The sequence below is a fragment of the Zootoca vivipara genome, chromosome 12 (genome assembly GCF_965207765.1).
Source record: "Zootoca vivipara chromosome 12, rZooViv2.hap1.1, whole genome shotgun sequence".
Classification (NCBI taxonomy): domain Eukaryota; kingdom Metazoa; phylum Chordata; class Lepidosauria; order Squamata; family Lacertidae; genus Zootoca; species Zootoca vivipara.
Genome location: NC_142595.1, coordinates 28891029 through 28915308, shown reverse-complemented (window position 1 = coordinate 28915308; position 24280 = coordinate 28891029). Strand labels below are relative to the sequence as shown.

General features: G+C 40.1%; 4 protein-coding genes across 4 annotated transcripts; all 4 read right to left on the bottom strand.

The window, feature by feature from the left end:
• Positions 1-370: 370 nt before the first annotated feature.
• Positions 371-1721, bottom strand: LOC148683877 (vomeronasal type-2 receptor 26-like). The gene is made up of 2 exons (XM_088654614.1): positions 1613-1721; positions 371-1269 (listed from the first exon to the last, which is right to left on the bottom strand). The coding sequence occupies exon 2, from the start codon at positions 1265-1267 to the stop codon at positions 371-373; it is 897 nt and encodes a 298-aa protein (XP_088510740.1). The 5' UTR covers positions 1268-1269; positions 1613-1721.
• A 760-nt stretch (positions 1722-2481) lies between these two features.
• Positions 2482-7332, bottom strand: LOC118077958 (vomeronasal type-2 receptor 26-like). Its single transcript, XM_060281141.2, has 3 exons — positions 7189-7332; positions 4596-5456; positions 2482-2739 (listed from the first exon to the last, which is right to left on the bottom strand). The coding sequence occupies exons 1-3, from the start codon at positions 7330-7332 to the stop codon at positions 2482-2484; spliced, it is 1263 nt and encodes a 420-aa protein (XP_060137124.2).
• Positions 7333-11354: 4022 nt separating this feature from the next.
• LOC132592912 (vomeronasal type-2 receptor 26-like) lies at positions 11355-18551 on the bottom strand. Its single transcript, XM_088654613.1, has 6 exons — positions 18547-18551; positions 18305-18448; positions 16973-17264; positions 14024-14251; positions 13386-13512; positions 11355-12256 (listed from the first exon to the last, which is right to left on the bottom strand). Exons 1-6 carry the CDS (start codon positions 18549-18551, stop codon positions 11355-11357), a joined length of 1698 nt encoding a protein of 565 aa, XP_088510739.1.
• A 2194-nt stretch (positions 18552-20745) lies between these two features.
• On the bottom strand, positions 20746-21869 carry LOC148683876 (vomeronasal type-2 receptor 26-like). Its single transcript, XM_088654566.1, has one exon. The coding sequence runs from the start codon at positions 21855-21857 to the stop codon at positions 20958-20960; it is 900 nt and encodes a 299-aa protein (XP_088510692.1). The 5' UTR covers positions 21858-21869; the 3' UTR covers positions 20746-20957.
• Between the last annotated feature and the right edge of the window lie 2411 nt (positions 21870-24280).

Below are 24280 nucleotides of genomic sequence, written 5' to 3'. Positions count from 1 at the left end.
CGGGGGCGAGGCTTGGTCCTGAGCCTGGAGTTGCCTGGGCCGTAAGGCACGCCCCTTCGGTGGCCACAGGGGGAGCTCTAGTAGATTTACGTCGCGGGGCTCCTTGCTGGTGGTTAACTTCTCATAGACTTCAACACACGGGTTGGAGTCGGATATAGTCCGTTAGGTTCCAACGCCTAAGCCAATCCTGCTTTACATGGATTAATAAAGTTGTGGCCTTAACCACCCAATTAATTAAATCTTATTCCGGTGTCACGAGTCTTTATTCGGGGAAGGAGGGCATATTGCCACACAATTATGTGATTTTTTTTTTACACATTCAAAAAGCCAGCTCACAAACTATAGCCAAACATGCAGATACTTAAATGCTTCAGTAACCCCTTCTTATTAGCTGTTCCCTCTTGTTCAGTTCAGGCCTCAACAAAAGAATGTAGCATTTTGGGGAAAATATGCAACCCAGCAACCCAGCACTGGAGGCTAAAATAGAAAAACTCTCCACAGCAACCATGTATTTTCCCTTGGAGCTCAGATAGGCTGGAATAAATGACACCCAAACACTGCAGAAGACCAACATGCTGAAAGTGATGAACTTGGCTTCATTGAAACTGTCAGGTAACTTCCTGGCAAGGAAAGCTACAGTGAAACTGATAATGGCCAGCAAGCCCATGTAGCCCAAGACACAATAAAATATAGTTACAGATCCTTCGTTACATTCTAGTACAATTTCTTCAGTAAGTGATTTTGTGTCAATGTCTGGGAAAGGGGGAGTAGTAGCCAGCCACACAGTACAAATGGCTGCTTGAATAAAGGAGCAGGAGAAAACTATGGTGTTGGCCAACTTCTTCCCCACCCACTTCTGCATCCTTGATCCTGGTTTGTTGGCCATGAAAGCCAGAACCACAGTGATGGTTTTTGCCAGCACACAGGAAACGGCCACTGAGAAGATGATGCCAAAAGCAATCTGTCGAAGACACACCACCTTCTTAGGCTGTCCAATGAATAGCAAAACGCAAAGGAAGCAGAGTAGAAGGGAGGTGAGGAGAGTGTAAGTGAGGTCTCTGTTATTTGCTTTGACAATGGGAGTGTTGTGGTGCTTCATAAATGTCCCTAGCACCAGAGCAGTGGTCAAAGCAAAGGAAAGAGCGCAACAGGCTAAGCCTATCCCCAAAGGTTCTTCATAAGACAAGAAGATGACGATCTTGTGAAGACAGAAATCCTGTTCTTTGTTTGGATAGCTTTGCTCCATGCATTTGTAGCAATCATTCATGTCTGAAATGAAAAGTTATTGACTTACTCTCACAAAATCTGAAACAGTACATATTGCCGAGGAAGGAAGGACAGAAGAATTGGGGTGAAGTGAGACACTCTTGGGAGAAGCTACCTAATATGCAAACTCCCTCTCAGTATTGACTCATGCAGATCAGTCTGTCATTGCTCACTCCTCCACTGGGAAAATACTACTGAGTCTTCTTTTTTACATGAACCAAGGGTGTGGCTATGGTGCCTCCATTGAGTTGGGAGTGGTACTGTACCATAAGCTATATAAACAGTATATTCAATAACAATTCTTCAGAGCAATATAAATGATGGTTCTATATGATTCATTTCTTACCTTTCTGGTCTGAAATCTTCCCTTGAGGACATGGGATGCAATCATAGCAGCAAAATGACTTCCCCTCCTTCACTTTCTTGCTAGAACCAGGATTGCAGCTTTCACTGCACACAGAAATGGGCCTCACCTAAGGAAAGAGTACAGCAATGATCAATGGAATGAGAAATATATTGTGCTGAATCCATAAATCAAAATGAACAGAGTTGGAATGAGGAGCTTCTCTTTAAATCTTACTATAGTGACGTTTTCCCACATTTTTCTGCATCATCATACTGTTAATGGTTGCCTTGTTTCCTGTCTACTGTAAATTATGCACTGTTGTTCTTTTCTGATAGGAAGACAGAAGGTAACCTGGGTGTCTCTAACCTGATTTTCACTTGAGTGGGGAAAGAAAGTGCAAGTTAGATGGCTAGAATCCATGTGATAGGTTGAATCTGTTTATATCTGGTCTTTCCAATGTTGCCACAGTAGTATCAGGTGGGGTCATAGAAAAATCCACCCGCAACACATTCTGCAACCAAACTATATGAATGGATTCAATATAGAGAACTAACTATTGCATTCAGATAAAGGAGATGACACTGCGTTATACATATATCTGCGATATAGTGTAAAAATTGTGTGTTTCTCTAGAAACATATACTTTCTTTCATTTGAAAAAGTTCTTACATAGCATGCTAAGAATTGATTAAAATCCCAAAGTCAATAATATCAAGAGGAAGGTAATTTAACACAACATTTTATATATTTCTGTGGGTTTTTAACCTTCTCAATTAACACACCTTATTTATAGCAGCCATTAATTGCCCACAAAATAAAATCATTTTACTCATAAAAACACAATGCCAGTGCTCATTCAAATCTGGAAGTCAATCAAATTCCATACAATTTGATTCTACCTGGTTAAACCAGTTATGCCATGTCACAGCATCTTTACTGATGGTGAATAGTTGGTCGGAAGAACCCTGGGGATCCACTTTCCCAACCTTTATCCCATGAAAGGATTGGTTGGAGAAAATAATCCAGTTTATAATATCAAAACCAGCAACAAGCGCCCCATTCTCATCAAAAGAAATCATGTCCCCAGCACTGTTGTTAAACGAAATGCTTCTCAGAAAGTGATGCAGCTAGAATGGAAAGAAAAGGCAAGAGTTTAGAACATTCCTCAGTGGGATCATTCAGACTAAATTCAATACCATCATTTCAATGATGGCATGGGTTGGTTTTGAGTGGAGGAATACAGAACAACAAAATTGCACCAGTGTTCACAGATAAAGGCAGGCTCAGAAAAGGCACAGAAAAAACTATTTTCCGTCTGATGGTAAGAGGAAGGGAGATGTAAATGCCAAGATGAAAAAGGCTCTTCAGGATCTTTCTTAACACAAAGGATATACCGTCTTTCCCCTATTTTAAGACGTAGTCATTATATAAGCCATAGCAGGATTTCTAAGCAATTGCGCGATACAAGCCATACCCCGAAAATAAGACATACTGATAGACCCTTCACCCAGTAGCAATAACCCCCCCTCTCGCCAGCCAAGCCCCCTTAAAATATCTCCCCATTTTGCTGTCGCTCCACAGACACGTATTTCCTTTAAAAGCTTGTAAAAATGCACTGAAGAGCCGTAGCTGCTGGCTGCTGAAGCATCGTGATTTTCCCTCCCCGTTTCTGAGAGCATTTTTTTAAATAAAAGGATTCGAAAAATTTTTTTTTAGCCAAGCTGTGTAAGCTGTACTTGGTGAAGAGGAGAAAAGTGGGGTGGGGAGGAGATGAAGGCACGAGGAAGAAAAGAGGGGCGATTGAAGCCGTTGCCTCATGAATGCAGAGGCTGTTTTCCCTTTAAGGAAGAGATCTACGTGTCTCTCTGTCTCTCCACCCCCCCCCCCGCGTCTGTCTCTCTCTCTCTCTCTCACACACACAAACACACACACACACAGCCCACCTCTCGCTTCCCCCCACCTTTCCTTTCCATTCTATGCGCCCACCCATGAGTTGCCTGTTGATTTCCTCTTGACGGGAGAGGGGCTTTTGAAGCCGCTGCCTCGCGAATGCAAAGGCTGTTTTCCCTTTAAGGGAGATCTCCCTGTGCGTGACTCTCTCTCTCTCTCTCTCTCTCTCTCTCTCTCTCTCTCTCTCTCTCTCTGTGTGTGTGTGTGAGAGAGAGAGAGAGAGAGAGAGAGAGAGAACCCACCTCTCGCTTCCCTCCACCTTTCCCTTCCATTCTATGCGCCGGCAGTCTCCTGTGTCTGATTGTTGTCTCCTTGCTTTTACCGAGGCATAAAGCAGCCTTCCTTTCTACCTTATGCTTGCTTGTCTGTGGAGCTGCTCCTTTAAGGATTTGTAAGTAGTCTGGATCGCAGTCCTTGCCTTGAGGACTTTTTTTTAAAATAAGGACTTTTTCCGTCTTGCTGTTTGCGAGCACAAAAGTTAAACTGCCGGTCCTAGCTTCCTTTACCCACAAAAATTTAACTCACCTCGCTAGCTCAATTGCTTCTTAATTGCTACCATTTACCAAGTCAGCAATCTTAATTGCTGTTTAGCTGGCTTCTTTGTTCTCAGCAGGTAGCTTCTTTGCTATCACTACAAAGTGTTACATTGTTCTTCAGACTGTTGGAACTTATGTCTCGGGCAGCTGGCTAGTAGAGATCCTTATTTGCTTTTACGTATAGGCTACTGCTAGGACTGTATCACACAGATAGATTCCATTATACTGGTTTAGATTTAAGAAGCTCCAGTGTAGCAGATTGCTATTGAGTCCCCACATCAGAGGAGAGAGAGAGCAGCCCTTTGCGAACATCCCAGGGCTGGGGAGAGAGGGCTGGGCCAGGGACGCACACTCAGACTCATAATAAAAATAGCAGTAAGACATCCCACCAAAAATAAGCCACCCTGTGGTTTTTTGAGAAAAAAAAGTAATAAGACGGTGTCTTAAAAAGGGGGAAACACGGTAATACAATGTTTGATGAAATATCAACCCATTACCTGCCACAAATCTTGAGTGTGAACTGTCCATCTCCCTCCATTCACCATTGCCCTCTTTTTAAGTTGAGATGAAGACACAGTTTGTAGAGTATGTGCCATGACATAGACAGCATTATAGACACTGTAGCTATGGCCAGTCATGCTCATTTCAAAATAAGTTCCGGGAAGACTCTCCAGTTCTTCATCTCCTGTGCAAATGTTCCCTTGCACCTTGTCAACAGTAGTATTTGGGAATACACAGTCAAAGGCCTGTTCCCAGAAGTGGCTGATAAAACCATCTCCTTTTATGCTGGAAGGGCTTCTGCTCTCAAGGAAAGTTTTAAATCCTGATGGATTATTGGAGTGAAATGTGAAGGACAGAGCACCATGGAGTATCTGTGTATCCCAAGTCCTTTGATAGACCAATGAGACAAGCTCCATTTGGGCTGTCATTATCCATACTTTACCTTTCGGTTTGTTGGTCTCATGTTGTAGGTGTGACAGATATGGCAACCATCTCAAATACATAACAGAGTAAGATTCTCCAGAAGCCACCAATACATTTGTTTGAGAGTCCATGATTTTATCATGTATTCTTGCCCCAACTTGCATCATGTCTTCCATTTCAGTGACAACAGATAACATGGGGCATCTCTCTATGAAGGCAAAACAGATGCCATTCTGAGAGAACACTGGAACCACACTTTGCAGAAATCTTTCTCCACTGTCATTATCCATCACAATTATCCCAATCCACGTCCAACTGAAATGCAGAAGCAAAGAGAGAATCCCTTCATACTGAAGGGCTTCCTCAGGGACCAGCTGGTAGAAGAAAAGGCCTGGAACTTTGCCATGCATCACTGGAGCTGGGCCATATATTAGCTAAATGGAGAGATGTGGAATTGAGGGGAAGGTGATAATAATAGTAACAACAATAGTAACAACAACATTTATTGCAACATATAATGCAAAGAAAAGTTACAGCAAGCTGGCAAGCAAGTGAATGTTATTTCCATGCTACAAAGAGAGTCCTGATACTGATCAAATGGTGGCTATTTTATGTCTACCTTGCATCAGGAAGCTGGGGAGAACTGGCTGAGGGAATAGGTGCACTGGGGAGTACTTGCTTCACTTTAACCACACAATGTTTTAAACCCAATGCAACACAAGCAGTCAGAAGGAAAGAATGTAAATATAATGTAAGCATGTTTGCATGTTGTCATATCTGAGCATTTCTGGGTTCAACTTAAATTACCACATAGCGTATATGAGGTTGAATCCTGACAAGACAGAAGTACTCTTTGTGGGGGCCGGAAGGCGGGCAGGTGTGGAGGACTCCCTGGTCCTGAATGGGGTAACTGTCATTCTGGACTCACAGGCTGTCCATGGAGGTGCAGGTCAATTCTGTGTCCAGGGCAGCTGTCTATCAGCTCCATCTGGTACGTCTGCCTCACCAGAGTGGTGCATGCTCTAGTTATCTCTCGCTTGGGCTACTGCAATGCACTCTACGTGGGGCTACCTTTGAAGGTGACCTGAAAACTACAACTAATCCAGAATGTGGCAGCTAGACTGGTGACTGGGGGCAGCCGCCGAGACCACATAACACCGGTCTTGAAAGATCTACATTGGCTCCCAGTATGTTTCCAAGCACAGTTCAAAGTGTTGGTGCTGACCTTTAAAGCCCTAAATGACCTCGGTCCAGTATACCTGAAGGAGCATCTCCACCCCCATTGTTCTGCCCGGACATTGAGGTCCAGTGTCGGGGACCTTCTGGCAGTTCCCTCATTGTGAGAAGCCAAGTTGCAGGGAACCAGGCAGAGGGCATTCTTGGTAGTGGCACCCGCCCTGTGGAACGCCCTCCCATCAGATGTCAAAGAGAAAAACAACTACCAGATTTTTAGAAGACATCTGAAGACAGCCCTGTTTAGGGAGGCTTTGAATGTTTAATAGATTAATTTATTTCATTTTCCTGTTGGAAGCTGCCCAGAGTGGCTGGGGAAACCCAGCCAGATGGGTGGGATGATGATGATGATGATGATGATAATAATAATAATAATAATAATAATAATAATAATATATTATTATTATTATTATTATTATTATTATTATTATTATTCAACACAAAAACCAGCAACAATTTGTTGTTGACAAAGTACAGCTGGACATATAAAGGGCCCCATTACCTTCAGAAGCTTAGGGACTCATCAAACCTAAATCCGGCCCTGTATAGCTCCCTTCTTATCTCATCACAATAATGTTTATAACAGATGACCAAATAAAATAGAGTTTGAATTAAAACCTTAAATTGCACCCTTATCCAAATTGGCCAGATGCTGTAGATCTATTCTTCTGTTTGAACTACATGAGTTCCCAGAAGAATTTTTTTCATGAATCTCAGCTCAGCTTTTTTTTGGTCTCATTTATGAACAAAGACAAAATGAACAAACCATAGTGGCTGTTTCTCTTAGTCTGGACATGCCGTGCACAGAAAATATCATAGCTGCCTCATTACCTTCATTTTACACATTTATGTCACTCAACAATGAAATGGAATCTGGAAGGATAAAGAAGGTATGGCGTAAGTTCAACATTTCATGCTACACACAAACCTTACCTGTGGAACTTTATATAGCTCCAAGATTGTTGCCACATGAAGAGAGACTTGAGAGTCCAACCCACCAATAACTGATATCAAGTTATCCTGATTGCCACATTTGTAGTTGGGGAAAAATCTCTTCAGTGTAGATAAATGCAGCATTGTGGCATGATAGGACCACTTTGCAGTGAAATGGCTGTCATAGATGTGAAAGCCCAAGGTAACATTGGGTAAGAGGTGGAGGTTTTCATTTATCTCCTTTACTGCAAATGCCAAGGCTAGGATGTGCTGGTAATGCTTCGGCACTACGCTAGAACAAGAGGTGTATTCTGCTAAGCTTTGCACAAATATCACAACTGTGTTATGCATAATCTCCTTTCAATATTATTATTCATTATAGGATTTACACAACCCATTTCTGGAGGCATTCCTTAGCATAACATGGTCTACACAAAGGTGAAACTACCAAACAGCATTAGCCATCATCTTCAAGAAGTGATATGACAGTACTAAACAACATCAGTGATCATCATAAGGACATTTTATCTGGCTCTTATTGTATGGTTTTATGTTTATGCCTATAAATCACTTTGATATAGATATTTTCAATGACATAGTGGTATATATGCTGAGATTCTTGCATTGCTGGGTTGGGCTACATGAACCTTGGGGTACCCCCCTACTCTAAAATTCTATGAGAATATATATATATATATATATATATATATATATATATATATAATAAAACATGACACAGTCCATCCTTTCTTGGTTTGTTATTTCCTTTCCAAACATCAAGAATCAGATATGAAGAAAGGTGGTTGTGGCTCTCATCTGCTGAACAATTTCTACACAATATTTTCCTAGTCACATTTGAAGATAAGTAAGTCTTGCTTGATATTCTGAGGGATGGCTACTAGGGTACCAAAAATGATAAAAGTTATAAAATGAATAAAGTCATTTTAACGCCCTCCCCTCAGCTTTGTTAGTCGGTAGATACAACAAGACTCCGATTGACCAAAGACTATGCCCCTATGGCAATGAGATCGAATCCATCGGGCATGTCCTTTTATATTGCCAGTTATACCGTGATACGAGGAAAGAGCTGATCGAACCACTCCTAGTGAAACAGCCCGGACGATCAAAGGAAGCCTACACCAGACACCTTTTAGCTGACAAAGAAATATAAAATTTGTAACATTTTAACTGCAATTTTACTATGTAGATACCCATTCTATGAACTGAACTGTATAATTCTCTCGCTGGTCTTTGACAGTATTAAAGATTTATTATTATAAATGAATAAAGTAACACCCAGTGTATCTATTTTTTTTAATTAAAAAAAAATCAGAAATGGGAAAGAACAGTGACTGAGAATGAAAAAAAGTCTAGATAGTATTGGGAAGTGTCACAAAAATCACTATGCCTGTTAAAAGGGGATGTCTTAAAAACAATGCATATAGATGGAAAGATGGAAATGGTGATACTGAAATTCATTGCTGTATCTACAAAACATAGATCACAGAAAATGTGAAATGTGAAACAAAATGAACTATAAATTGAGCATTTCCTTTGCTGTCAGGTGGCCTCGTTAAAAGACAGGTTGTGGGTATCAAGGTTACAGAAACCTGCACCTCAGTGCTTGGATATTTATTGCTGCTAGGAGTAAACTGTACTGGCCTGTAGGAACCTATTTTGAGTTTGCAGTTCATCTGTACATTTTTGTAAGAGTCCTGCTGATAAGAAACACCTTTAGGAAATTGAAGAAATATTAAAAGGATGCTGTTATGATCCAAAATATTTAGGCTGAAATACAATTCACATGTACTTGTCAGTAAGACGCACTTGTGATTCTCAGTAGAGATGAATAGGGTTACACTATAAAACAGAGTTGTGTTGTGAATTTCTAATTCTTCACAGGGTGGGAACTGATTGCACTTGATTTTTTTGTAATGCTAAATACTCTTCGGAAGTTCCAAGAGGAATGAGTTTGATTATGCCAAGTGCTATTTTTCTAGGGAAAAAAGCTGCCAGAACTCACCATGAACACCTCGCTTGTTCTCTTATACTGGCAATGACGCCCACTTGAGAGATGCCAGAACTGAGTTCTGTTGAGTTTTGGCTGGAAAAAAAGCCCTGATTCTGCCCAGATATGACTAAGAATGTATGAGTTGCATCCAGTTACATCATACTTAGGACAGACCCATTAAAATGAATGGGCACGGTTAATTAAGTCCAGTGATTTCAATGAGTGTACTCTGAGTATAACCATGTTGGCCACAACCCAATGTTTTGGAGGCTTATTTTGTGTTTTTATATTTGCTGTGCTACTGTGACAAGAGAAAAGAAAAGAAATGCATGAGTGGAGACAGGGATGAAGATGTATGATGACATTGAATAACCACCGAAAAATTTAGAATGAAAACTGATCAAAGCCAGTTGGAGAGAATGCAGGAGGACATGTGAGCAGAACACTCTTTTTCAGCAAACAGCTGTGGGTGGTAATTTTTAACACAAGGTAATGTGAGAATGGGGTCACGAAGAGTCGGACACGACTAAACGACTAAACAACAACAACATCAATGTGAGAATACCCTTCATGTGACATAGAAATGGTGGACAAAAGAACAAGAAACAGCAGGAAAAACTACACCTCTTTTTCATCAGCCCCTCAATTGCACCATTTTCTTCTGACCAATCCAATAAGCCATGTCTCTGGATTAGGAACTCTCGAAGTGATTACTTGGGTAACACAAAGGGATCGAAGGAATGAAAATAGCAAGGGCACTACAGCACAGCTGGTCAATTAGCTACTGCACCACCATATAAAGCCCAGACCAATTGGAGACCAGGTTACCTGAATAGACCTTTAAGATCACATAGGTCACCTGGGGAAAACAATTAATTGTGGCACTGTAACATACAAAAGAATCATCTGTCATACAAAAGGCACCATCTATTAGTTGCTTCGGATGTCTTGTTATCATTCTGCCTAGGCTCTTCCCGACCCATGAGATTGGATCTTGTTACTTCAGAATTCCTGTTTTTACCTCTTACTGTTTTTATAATACAGTTTTACTGCTTCTAATATACTGTTTTGTGGAATAATAATAAAAAAAATAGCAGGGTGTTGGGGTTTTTTAATAAAAAAATCAAATTATTTTTTAGAAATCCTTACGTAAGCTCATCAGATAATACTGGCGGAGGTTCTGTACTGAAGGTTAGTGAACTGGAGACAATGAAGCTCTGGGAAGCAATAACACCAAGGATGAGGTCTCCTGACTGGTGATACTTGTCAAATGGAGGGTGAGGAAAACGAACCCTGCATTGAACACTATGAGCCTTGCATGCCATGTGAGGAAGCAGGACCAGCACCACCAGCACTAATAGTACCATCCTAGAATCCAAATACAAATCTTCATTTGAGATACTTTTTTATTCTTTTCCCCCATCTGTGGCTCTGAACATTAAGGCTGCAATCCTATACATACTTTCTTGGGAGTAGGTCTCATTGAACTCAATAGGGCTTACCTCTGAGTAGGCATGTATAGGATTGCAGTATAAGAGTCTCTATGGTCACAATTTGATTTGAGCATTCATCCAGTGTGCTGATAGGCTTAAAGACTGGAGTATAAGTCTTCTTTGTCCCTTTTCCTATTTCTAAATGGTATTAGACATATTTATATTTCACAGGATTTGCTATTCATTTAGCAAATGGTCACTAAAACACCTCAGTTTTGTTTTATTTTTTACAAAATAATTACAGCTCTTTTGATAATTAAAGACAATCACCAGATCCAGGTTCAGAGGTTCCCGGTGGAATTGCAGAAGAAAACTTGTTTTTCACATGTGAACATTTTCCAAACCCAAATCCAGACACGATAGAATACCACACTAAGGTTCCTCAATAGGCTGTTTTTATAGGCAGGTGGGGTTACATCAAGTGACAAACAAAAGCAAATCACTTTGTAGGTGCAGCTTGAGCTATTCCTGCAGAAGAAGATTCTTCACATTGCTAGCCTGAATTGCTGAATAGCAGCAGGCTTCTGTAAGTTCCTTCAAGCAAGCTCATTTTAGCCAAGTCACACTCTTTTTGAATTCTTATTGTTTTCTTTAAAATATAATGAATCTCTGTATAATTTAAAATATTACCAGACCACATACTATAATAAAATGCATACCATTCACTCTGATCTTCTTATTAGCTGTCCCCTGTTGTTCAGCTCAGGCCTCAACAAAATGATATAACATTTGGGTGCAAAGATGCACACAAGCAAGCCAGCACTGGAAGCTAAAATAGAAAAGACCTCCACAGCCACCATGTATTTGCCCTTGGAGCTCAGATAAGCTGGAATGAAGGAAAGCCACACACTGCAGAACACCAACATGCTGAAAGTGATGAACTTGGCTTCATTGAAACTGTCCGGTAACTTCCTAGCAAAGAAAGCCACAACAAAACTGACAATAGCCAAGAAGCCAAGATACCCCAAGACACAAGAGAATAAAATGACAGATCCCTCATTACATTCTAATATAATTTCTGTAGTCACTGAGTGCATGTCCACATGTGGGAATGGGGCAGAGGTTGCTAGCCACACACTGCAAATGCCTGCTTGCACAAAGGAACAAGATGCAACAATGGAGTTGGCCAGGCTTTTCCCCACCCATTTTCTCATCCTGCTTCCTGGCTTTGTGGCCATAAATGCCAGAACCACCATGATAGTTTTTGCCAGCACAGAAGAAACAGCCACTGAGAAGATGATGCTGAAAGCAGTTTGTCGGAGAAGACATGTCACCGGTTCAGGATGGCCAATGAAAAGCAATGCAGAAATGAAGCAAAGCAGAAGGGAAATCAGGAGAATGTATGTGAGGTTCCGGTTGTTGGCTTTGACAATGGGAGTGTTGTGGTTCTTCAGAATTATTCCCAGCACCAGAGCTGTTATTAACGCTAAGGAAAGTACAAAGAGGCTTAAGGTGATTCCCAGAGGTTCTTTATAAGATAATAATGTTCTAGCTTTGGGTATGCAGAAATCATGCTTCATGTTTGGATAGGTTGTGTCTATGCAGTCATAACAGTCATGCATATCTGAAAAGCAAAGATAACTTATTGTTATTAAATTGATATTCAGCCTTTCATCCAAAGGTCACAGGGTGGGGTACAACATGAAAACACAAAATATATAACATAATTAATTCAAAGGGCCATAGATTGCTTAATCAGAAAAAAGCCTGATTGAAGAGGAATGTTTTCACCTGGCGCCTAAAGATATGTAATGATGGCACTATGAGATAACCAGCCTTCTGTAACCACTCTGCTTAAGTCTAATTAACACTTGATGGGTTTACTACTATATAATAGGCTGCCCTGCTATCCTTAGCTAGGTCCTGCTAGGCTTAGGTCGTTGTGATAATTGCTATGAGGAAGGCAAAAAAAACCCACAAGAGACCCAAATTGTTTGAGGGCAAATTCCTTCCTGGTCAAGAATACGATGACCTTTTTACACCACAGCACACTCTAAGAACCAAAGAAGTAAGATACCATATATATGGTGTGGAAGGGAAGGTTGCTGGTAAGTACCTTCAGCTTAAATACTCTGGAGGTGGACCAGAAAAAATACTTCTTCACTAGAGTCTGCTGCTCCACCCCTACTGCCGTGAAAACACAGTTTTGCCCAATTCAGTTTCAATATTGTTGGGCAATCCTGCAAGCCCTTATGGCCGGCTGTGGAAGGTTCCAATGGCCAGACACAAGAAAAATGGTTTTCAAACGTGGGGGGAATTTGCTGGGCCACAACCCCTGTCCACCCAGAATACTGCTGACTGAGTCGCCATTACCTTCAAAATTTTGTTTCAGGCTTCTGGTTCCTGTATCGTGCCATGGCAACATTGGAGAGAAGAACAGGCTCGGGGGGAAAGGAGATGGAAGGGGTTAAACCATCCCCTATAAAGCTGTAAGGGCATGGGAGGTACTGGCAACCTGCCTGCACCTCAATGGCTCACTGTGGGGCAGGCAGGGGGCACTAGGTGTTATGTTCTTCACCTGATGAGAAACCACCCAAATTGCCTTTGGGTGTGGCGGAGCTTCTTATAAAGAGTTTTAGTTGGCATTAAACCAACACCAGAGGAGATGCATGGAACTGAGTCAGAGTCAGCTGCATGGAACTGAGGTTTGTGTTGGAGGTGGATGGAGGAGAGGGCATAAGTATATGTCTTACCCTTCTGAGTTGAAATCTTCCTTTCTGGACATGGGATGCACTCATAGCAGCAAAATGGCTCCCCCTCCTTCACTTTCTTGCTATGACCAGGATAACAACTCTCAGTGCATACAGATAAAGGTTGTGCCTAATCCAGAAATGAAAAAGGTCAAGAAAAATTAGCTTGGGATCCTTAAGATTTTGGGAACTTGTTTCTTAGAGAATAAGGAAGCCATTATGTTATGAAAAATTATAAATAGCTAGAGCAGGCATGTCAAACCTGCGGCCCTCCAGATGTTTTGGACTACAATTCCCATCTTCCCCAACCACTGGTCCTGCTAGCTAGGGATCATGGGAGTTGTAGGCCAAAACATCTGGAGGGTCGCAAGTTTGACATGCCTGAGCTAGAGCATATATGTTTAATTAATGGATTGTAAAATGCCTCAAAGCAGTTCTCCAAAATGTATTGTGTGTGGGGATACAAAATAATTGTTACTTGGCTCTGAAAGGGAGACTACATTTGGGAGAAATTACCTACATCTTGCAATTTATCAAAATTCAATAGCAAATAAAGCAAAGCAGAGGTTTATTGTCCCCTAAGTAAAAATTAACATTGCAAGTCAGAAATAGTTTTCAATGTACTGACAGTTAGATCTTACCTGGTTAAACAAGCTGTTCCACCTTATGACCTTGTCATTGATGGTCAACACTTTGTCTGGAGGAGCCTGAGGATCAAGCCTACCAATTTTTACTTCATGAAAGGATTGGTTGGAGGAAACGATCAAGTTTATAACATCAATTCCAGCTATCATTTTTCCACTTTCATCAAAAGAAATCTTGTCCCCAGCACTGTTATTAAACGAAACACTTTGGAGAAAGTGATGGAGCTAGATAAAATGAAAATAATAAAGAAATAAATAGTTGCATTTATAAAGTAGTGTGTAAAATGTTGAACTTACAAAAGGACAGCTTAGAAATATATTTTAAAGAAGAGCTGCATTTTTCTAACTATATGGTGCCTTTGCGGGTAAGGTCAAACTGTTGGGAGGTTCCATCACCTGCTGTAGCTGTAGGGACCGATATGGAAGGGACATGTTTTGTTGTAGTTGGGGCACCAGGCCATTCTTGACTACATAGAATCATAGAATTGTAGAGTTGGAAGGGAACACAAGTGTCATATAGTCAAGTTCCCAGCAATGCAGCAATCTTTCTCCCCAATGTGGGGCTCGAACCCACAGCCCTGTGATTTAAGCTGAGACCAACTGAGCTAGATGTATATATTCTGAAAGCAGCAGCATAATAACAATGTTACTCTGTTTGGAAGGAATGGAATTTGGCCAAAGAATATGTCACCACTAAAAACATCACTAGCACCCATTAAACACTGTAGTTTCAGTAGGTTCATATACCAAAAAGTCACAAAAAAGGAAGGCTGACTGAAGCATAGGCTATTCTTTCATTTCTATGCAGTGGGGCAAGAAAGGAAGCTGAGAATGTGAGCATAGGTAGAGTTTTACTAACAAATTAGTATCTCTGGTTACCCCCAAAAGACAGTGTGCTACTACATGAGAATGTGTGGAAAATTACCTGCCAAAATGGTTGATTTTGAAGTTGAGGTCTTCCTCTGACTAACACTGTGTCATATGTCCTTTTGGATGAGAACATGGCTTGTAAAGCATGGGCCACTACATACACTGCATTATAGATACTGTAGCTGTGCCCAGTCATACTCATTTCAAACAAAGGGAGAGGGAGCCTCTCCAACTTCTCTTCTCCTGTGCAAATATCTCCATCCACATGGTCCTCAGTGATATTTAAGAAGACACAGCTGAATACAGTCTCCCAGAATTTCTCTATAAAATCATCTTCTATAGTGTTTAAAGGATTTCTGTTCTTAAGAAAGTTGTGAAATGTCTGTAAATAACTGAACTGATATCTGAAGGCTATGGCACCATGGAATAGTTCCACATCCCAATGCCTTTGATAGTGAAATGCACTTATCTCCACCTGGGCTGTTGCTATCCAAACTTTCCCCCCTAATTTATTTTCAACAGATAAAAATGGAAGCCATCTGAAAAATGACATGGAATAAGATTCTCCATAGATCACTATTACATTTGCTTTGCTGCCCAGCATACTATCATTTATTTTGACCCCATCTTCTATGATGTCCATAAATTCAGTGACAAAAGAAAGTGTGGGGATTCTCTCTATGAAGGCAAAACAAACACCCTTCTGGGAAAAGACTGGAAGCACAGTTTGCACAAATCTTTCTCCATTATCATTATCCATAACAATGACTCCAATCCACGTCCACCCGAAATGCAGAAGCAGAGAGAGAATTCCCTCATACTGAAGGGCTTCCTGGGGGACCATCTGGTAGAAGGAAAGGCCTGGGGTTTTATCATTCATCACTGGTGCAGGACTGAATGTTAGCTGAAGATTAAAGGGGAGATGTGTGTAAAAAATATTATTATTATACTGTGGAATGCCCTCCCATCAGATGTCAAAGAGATGATTAACTACCTGACATTTAGAAGACATCAGGGAAGTTTTTAATGTGTGACATTTTAATGTATTTTAAATCTTTGTTGGAAGCCGCCTAGAGTGGCTGGGGAAACCCAGCCAGATGGGCGGGGTGCAAATAATGAATTATTATTATTATTATTATTATTATTATTATTATTATTATTATTATGTTTTCATAGTTTCTCCCAATGCTGAAGTGCTGGGAATAATTACCTGGGAAAGAGATTTATTACTGGCGCTCCTAAATTATGCAACACCTTCTCCACATAGATGCAATTAGCATCTTTGTTGCCTAGCTTCTAAGGACACAGAGCCTTATCCAATAAAAGGGTTGTTTTTTAGGGGGATTCTTTTACTTGGTTTTTAGTAAGTGCTTTACTTATTTTAAATTATATTGTTACATCATTCCCTTATTTCTTCATGACAAATTCTAGGAATTTACTCAATTATCAACTTCCCCTTTTCTTTGTGGGCTCTCCTCCTATTTCCCTTGCCTTTCTATAACTGAAATCCAAATAATATTCACCAGTTCTCAAGTGGGTCCTTCATACCAACACTGTTCCTTTATGAGCCCTGGCCGCTGTGTACAAACACCATGTCTGACCTTACAAGTCAAGAATTTTTGCTCCCCGACTCTTTGTCCCTCTGGCCAGCCATCTACCTTTGTGTATCAGTGGGAAAGATGAAGCATTCCCCAAATACAGTAATCACAGGTGTTATAGCCAGTTGGGGCAGTTATGACAAAACTCTTTTAAGACACAACATGATATTCAAATATACATGTTCCCCAAGGTGGTATAAAATATTTTAACTATGTTTCTATTTTATTTTAACATATTGTTTTTACATTCGATGTTTGCCACCTTGGGGTGCTTTTGGAGGAGTGTTGGGATAGAAATCAAATCAAATCAAATCAATCAAAAAATAAATGTCAACTGTCAAATGGGCCTGATTCCTTCTTCTTGGAAATATTATGTGCACATTTTCATTGATTTTGAAAAATAGCTGTTGTGGTCTCTAGTCATTTAGTTCATTTTACCACTAGCATTTATACTACTCATAATACACATATCCCTTACCTGTGGAATTTTGTAGATATCCAGTACAGTGGCCGCATGAAGCGAGATATCTAAATCTAGTCCTCGAATGACTGCTATCAAATGTTTTTGGGTGCCACATAAGTAGTTAGGGACAAATATCTCCAATGTGGAGGTAAGTAGCATAGTGGCATGATAAGTCCTCTGCGCATTGAAATAGCTGTCATAAATGCAGACGCCCAAGGTGACATTTGGTAATAGCTGAGGGTTTTCATTTATCTCCAGTGCTGCAAATGCCAAGGCCAGGATGTGCTGGTAATTTTTGGGCACCACACTAGGACAAGAGTTACAACTACAATCAGACACATATTCTTCCCTTAATAAATTGTTGCTATTTTGTTCTGCATCAGCTTCATCAGTCTTTATTTATATGCCTTTTGAAGTGGGAAAAGGTAAACAATCAACTATATCAGCATATATCTTCACAAAATCGGTATTGATAGGTATATTACTATGATTGACACAATGGAAAACAAACTCATATTGATACATCTATGATACTCTAACATTCATAATGATAGCCATGGAAAGTAATATGAATTTTCTTTCAAAGAAACACACTCCTGCAAGGAAAAAAGAAAGAAAGAACCCCGTCCATTTTAATACAATGCAAAAGGGATGCATTGAGATGGTTATGGCACCTCTCATAAATGGAAAGATTCATGAAATGTAAATAAAATGAAAAAAAAAACACTGCTCTGTTTGAAGTCATAACAGAAATCTTAGAAGGAATGGAAGCAAAACAAAACTGTAAGTGTAGAGAATATGCATATGATGAAAGAAAGGAAAGAGGTGTTGGAGATGGGTGAGATGCAGGAGTTTGTAAAGGAAAGAAGAGCTAAAATTCTTTCTACTCTGGCTTTTTACCTTAAATTCAAAAAATGTGACAAAGGAATGCATGATAGAATCTCATATCATCATTTTTAACAGTAGTAGTAACAATAGTAGTCATAGTTGTGGAGGTATTTTTGGACCAGTGGTGGTACAATGGTGGTGCTGGGGGATATGTTACCTATCTTCCAGGGGGTTGAGCTAATTGGATCTGGAAAAAGTTAATTCCCTTCCTTGAGTGTGGAAGCTCTGAAAACTCTCAGAGGTAACAAGAGATTTTGCTTTGTCCTGTGGTACTTCTTTCTTCCTTCAGCCTTCCCTTATATGTTTTACCTTTTCCATAGTGCAACAAGAAAATATTTTTGATAAGCTTCTAAGACTAAAACGAATTAACAACTAAAATTTCTTATTTCGTTCTTCAGCATTCCCTTAAATGTATTTCCGAAAACAAAAATTCAAAGTTTGGCAAGATTAGTTCCTTACGACAGATCTTCAAATGATGCTGCTGGAGGTTTTGTTGTGAAGGCTATTGAATTAGCAACGATGAAACTGTGAGAAACAATCCCACCAATTATGATGCTGCCTGCCTGGCGGTATTTTTGAAGTGGAGGGTGTGGAGCATGGATCCTGCATTTAACAAAGTGATCTTCACATGCAATATGAGAAGATAGTATTAGCAGGAAGACAACTAATACCATCATATTGATCACCACCCTTCACTCTACCTCATGACTCCACCTGCATCATTATCAGGATGTACTCTGTCATTATCGTGACCTGACTAAATGCTCAGTCAATCTGAAATGCCTGAATCATAATGTCCAAGATATGAAGTATAAGTAAAGTGATCAGATTGGTGTGTGCATGCTTGTTCCTAGTCCCTCATCATACTGGTGATTGCTAGAGGGCATCTTTCTGCCATCCTGAGATTGGTTCTCTAAGGAGAAACGGTAATTGTACAGTAGATTTTAGTAATTAATTATAGACTATATAAATGAATGGGAGTATGATATAAACTCAAATGTGGGAATTCCCTGTGGAACTGCAAAAAAACAACCATGTTTATCACATCTGAATAGAAGTCCCCCCCCCACTTTTCTGAATAGGAATGTACACTTAAGCTTTTAAATGCCTGAGTAGAGATATTCTTTAATATTTATTAGTATAAGGATTCATACCCCCAAGCGTATTGATCAGTTGCTATCAATCAGGATGATCTTTGACCACACATAAATCTATCCAGCTGTATGAATGATATTTTAACCTCATTATCAGGACTCCCCACCCCAAGCCTAGCATAGTTGGAGGGCAGTATAAATAATAATAATAATAATAATAATAATAATAATAATAATAATTTTATTATTTATACCCCACCATCTGGCTGGGTTTCCCCCGCCACTCTAGGCGGCTTCCAACAAATACCAAATACATTAAAATATCACAGATAATAGGGCTGCCTTTAGGTGTTTTCTAAATGTCAGGTAGTTGTTTATCTCCTTGACCTCCGATGGAAGGGCGTGCCACTACCAAGAAGGCCCTCTGTCTGGTTCCCTGTAGCTTTGCTTCTCGCAGTGAGGGAACTGCCAGAAGGCCCTCGGTGCTGGATCTCAGTGTCCTGAACAATGGGGCTGAACAATGGGGGTGGAGACGCTCCTTCAGGTATATAGGACCGAGGAGAAGTTCTGAATATACTATTCTCAAAGCCAAAACCCAAATTTTATATATAATCTGCCACTTTCCTATGCCATCATAGAACCAGAAGTGTAGTAGTGAGAAATTCAGCTGAATTGCCTTTCAGTACTAAGGAAACCAAACATCAATGTATAAAGACTTTTGTTCAATCAATCAATCAATCAACCTTCATTGGCATACAGAGAAGACAGGACTATACAAGTTGACAGGTAAAACTTGGCATCTTTTATTAAGAAAAGATGATGGAAATGATAGGGAAACAGAAGGCTACGATTACATACACAACCAAAACAGCCATGTAAATAAGATCAATAAAGTCAATCTTATTGAACTAATTGTTATCTACTTCAATAGATTTCAGTTTCAATACACGTGAAGAGTTCCATGCAAAAATGAATTTCAGAAACGTACATTTTTGGACTCCTGATCAGATACTTCCAGGAAGACTAAAGCTGAGGAAAAGCTTCACAAATGTATAGGCATCCAAGAACAGTAGAAAAAGGCCATCACCCTAAGAAAGACTTAGACTTGGCCCTATCATGAAATTCACTCCATATGTGATGTCAATGGGCTCTTTGCCTGACAAGAAATTTACACATCCCTAACAGCCCTGACCTATCATGACTAAAGGCTGTACCTGTTCAGAACAGTTGACCCATGCTAGATCTCCTTAATTTGAGGATGTGTATTCAAAGACAAATCTGGTAGACACCTACCCATTCAGAGATAAATACAGGAGGTGAGAATACCAGATGTTTTAGGTGGCACACTTGCACAATGTCAACATGCTGGCCTTCTTCAAATAACTTTGATGTGCATTTTGCTAAATATACTTAGTCACCATAATTGGGACCTTAGATCAGGTAGCATTCCCCATACTGTGGAGGACATTAAACAAGTTCAAGCAAAATGTATAGAAGTCCCCTTCACACCTACAAATTTCTCAAAGGGTCTTAATTCCAAACAAATATAAAAGTGGTGGAAAGATCTCAAAAATAGCAACTGGTAAAGGGCACTCGATTTCACTGGATATTTTACAAAGGAAAACAGAATCGTGAGCAAAACAAACTATCTAAAAATATAGGCATATTAAAATAAGATAGGCCAGGTTAATCCTCAGAATGGATTTGGTGGCAGAGCACTTCTAACCATGCCTATTCATATGTAAGTATCCCAAGGAATGAAATGAGGATTACTCCCAGGTGATGGGTTCACATTGCAGCTGTGACTTCAGAGTTTGAGGGGGGGGGAGGGATATCTTATTTTTGAAAATAATAATATTATGGCACATGTCTACTCTTAACCATCTGAGAGCTAAAATCTTAGAAGTGTCTACTGTAGAGTGAAAACAGACCCTAAACTTTTATAAAATAAATAGTCAGTTATAATTAGCATAACTGTACTTTATTAACTAGACAGGGAGACAAAATCACATAATTCTTCAGTTAGTTCTTCGTATTAGCTGTTCCCTTTTGTTCAATTCAGGCTTCAACAAAATAATGTAGCATTTGGGAGAAAAGATGCACACCAATAATCCAGCACTGGAGGCTAAGATAGAAAAGATCTCCACAGCTACCATATATTTCCCCTTAGTGCTCAAGTGGGTTGGAACAAAGGATAACCACACACTGCAAAACACTAACATGCTAAAAGTGATAAACTTGGCTTCGTTGAAAGTGTCGGGTAACTTCCTTGCAAGGAAGGCCAAAGTGAAGCTGGCAGTGGCCAGGAGGCCAATATAGCCAAGGACACAATAAAACATTGTCACAGACCCCTCGTTGCATCCAAGTATAATTTGTTCAGCCACTGAGTGTACATCAGCCTCTGGCAACGGGGGAGAGATTGCCAGCCACACAATGCAAATGCCTCCTTGTATAAGGGAACAAGAAAGTACAATGGAACTGGCCAGCCTCTTTCCCACCCATTTCCTCATTCTGGATCCTGGCTTGGTGGCCATGAAAGCCAGAACCACAGTGAGGGTTTTTGCCAGCACACAAGAAACAGCCACTGAGAAGACGATGCCAAAAGCAGTTTGTCGCAGGAGACATGTCACCTTCTGAGGCTGTCCAATGAATAGCAGGGCAGAAAGGAAGCAGAGCAGGAGAGAGAGGAGGAGAGTGTACGTGAGCTGCCAGTTGTTGGCTTTGACAATGGGAGTGTTGTGGTTCTTCATAAATGTCAGGAGGACTAGAACGGTAACCAAAGAACAGGAAAGAGCAGAAAGGGCTAAACTGAGCCCCACAGCTTCTTCAAAAGACAAGAAGCTTATTTCCTTGGGAATACATAAATCGTGTTTTTTATTTGGATATGTTTGGTCTGAACATGTAGAACAGTCACTCATATCTGCAAAGGAAAAAAAGGCTTAATCTCACAAGCATGCCATTAATCTCAAGATCAGCCAATTTTACAATTCAAATCGGGGAAGAATTAATAATTGATTCTGTGGAATGTGGTATGGGGTAATTTTAGGGATTATTGTAGTTAATATTGAACTTCCGTGATGTGGAAAGTTTTGAATGTATTTCCACCTTTAGGGCCCAGGGCAGTCTCGAGCAGGTTGGCCGCCCTGGTGTTGAGGGGCGGAGATCACTCCGGCGCCCCCGCCCTCGCAGGGTGTAGCATGGTTTTTGTGTGGCTTTGCCGTGCGGTGCCCTGCCTACCAGCTCGGCGCCCTGGCGCACCGCGCCACCGGGGGTCTACCTAGATCCGGCCCTGTTAGGGCCTTAAACAGCCATTTGCTTTTTCCCTGGAACACCAAACAAACTGAAATGATACCATAAAGCCCTCCTATACATATTAATATATGACATTTGCAGTCTGCATTTCATTTTTTCTACCAAAGGGGATGTGCACATACAATATACTAAAACAATTAAAATACAACTTCTGGCTGGAAGGAGTGATACGCTGGAATACTGCCCCAAAATCCTGGGTTTATTTCTAAGATCTCGTACTGAACGGCTTTGATTTATTTTAAGTTGATAAAGTTGATGGATGATGAAATTCTATAGTTTTTGAAAATTTTGGGATATTTTAGGATATACATTTGTAGGAATAAGGGGAAGCAATATTGTAATATGGTACTTGATGAACCTGAGAGAGAGATGAGTGGAAGTCAAATAGGAGAGGAGGAGATAAAGGGAAAAAACTAAAGGGGATTATTGGTGGAATGTACTTGGAGTATTATGATTAGTATAATTTCGGGTTTGAATGACTGTTTGAATGGAGGATTTTTGTCTGTGCTTTTTTCTTTTTTTTTACCCGTAATTCTTTCAGAGTTACGGGTATTATAATTTAAGTTTGATTTAAGTTGAATGTACGAATTTAATTTTCAAGTCATACTTTTATTATTATCATTGTTATTATTTTATTATTTTTCTTATTATATATGATTTTGTATGTTATTATTATTATTTCAAGAGTGTGTATGTGTTTATGTGAGTGTTTATTTTAATTTGAATTCCAATAAAGTTTTTTTTAATTTTTTTAAAGGAATACTGCCCCAAATTTCATCACATGAAACTACAACACAAAATGCCCACAATTCCCCAGGTTAACAGGGTTGCAAATGTATTTAGTACTGGAATCTAATCACATTGAAATGATCACTAAACCTCCCCTAGATTCTGCTCGTTTTCACATACTTCTTTCAGGTCACGGGAAAGGTCACATAAAACCTGGAAATTATTAGCTAAAAATGTTAGAAAAATGAAATATAGTAGTATCTGAATGCAGCCCTACTGTATGCACTCCCTTATTTATTTATTTTAACGCTATTCCTCTGAAAATCATGCAATCTGACTCCTATTTCTATATACATTATTGCTTACCCTTCTGGTCTGAAATCTTCCCTTCTGGACAGGCGATGCAATCGTAGCAACAAAATGGCTCCCCTTCCTTTACTTTCTTGCTTGAACCAGGGCTGCATTTCTCATTGCATTGAGAAACAGGCCTTGCCTAATCCATGAATGAAAAAGGAGGATATTGATCTTGCAATCTATACAATTATTGCCAAGTTTAAATTGTTAACTTACTTTAAACTGAACTTTTAGTCACTACACAAATGTAGTTATGCAGGTGGACATTGTCCAGAATGCACACATTGTGAGGAAGTAACCTGCTGCATATCCCTCACTGCCCTGATAAAATCAGGACATCCCACTTTTGGGTGCCATGCTCTCACCCGAAAAATGCACAAGATTGTGGAGCCCCAAAACGTGTGCTTTTGGATCTCATGCAGGTCACAGGACTCACATGGGAGTGGGGTTGGGAAGATGCATTTTGTGGTTTCCACCGTCAACATGTTGGAGGGTATGCTGTTTGTGCTTTCTCAAAGTGAGGCAGTGTGGAAGAGGAGGAAGAGTGGGTGAGTGTTGAACGCAGAAGGCTGCTATCAGGAACAGAAGGGTGACCATTCTTCACTCCAGGAGATTCCAATTTATGACTCCTCTGCATTCAGTGCCTGAAACAATTATCTAATGCTGCCTTATGTTTGTGCCAATCAAAGAGAGTGATCATGTTGCATCTGAATGATTTAACAACTATTAATAGTTTCTACCCGAATAATCAATCAATTTTAGGAAGAACAGTTTTGAAAAGAAACATGCATTTGTAAAGGCACGGACTGTAGCCTCGCCTTGTCAGTGAAACTACCCAATATAGTGAGGTGGCTGGATCAGTGTGTTACAGAGTATTAAGTGCTCTTTTGATAGAGGCAAGCATGAAATAAAGTTTTCTACATATTGAGACTACTGTGAGGTGATG

Coding starts and splice junctions, on each gene's coding strand:
- LOC148683876 (XM_088654566.1), bottom strand. CDS start 21,857: ATGAGTGACTGTTCTACATGTTCAGACCAAACATATCCAAATAAAAAA.
- LOC132592912 (XM_088654613.1), bottom strand. Junction 17,265..18,304: donor GCATCATTTGAAGATCTGTC/GTAAGGAACTAA, acceptor CTCTTGTCCTAG/TGTGGTGCCCAAAAATTACC. Junction 12,257..13,385: donor GAAGATTTCAACTCAGAAGG/GTAAGACATATA, acceptor TTTGCTTTTCAG/ATATGCATGACTGTTATGAC.
- LOC148683877 (XM_088654614.1), bottom strand. CDS start 1,267: ATGAATGATTGCTACAAATGCATGGAGCAAAGCTATCCAAACAAAGAA.
- LOC118077958 (XM_060281141.2), bottom strand. CDS start 7,332: ATGCTGCATTTATCTACACTGAAGAGATTTTTCCCCAACTACAAATGT. Junction 5,457..7,188: donor AGCTATATAAAGTTCCACAG/GTAAGGTTTGTG, acceptor CTCTCCATTTAG/CTAATATATGGCCCAGCTCC. Junction 2,740..4,595: donor ACACTCAAGATTTGTGGCAG/GTAATGGGTTGA, acceptor TTTCCATTCTAG/CTGCATCACTTTCTGAGAAG.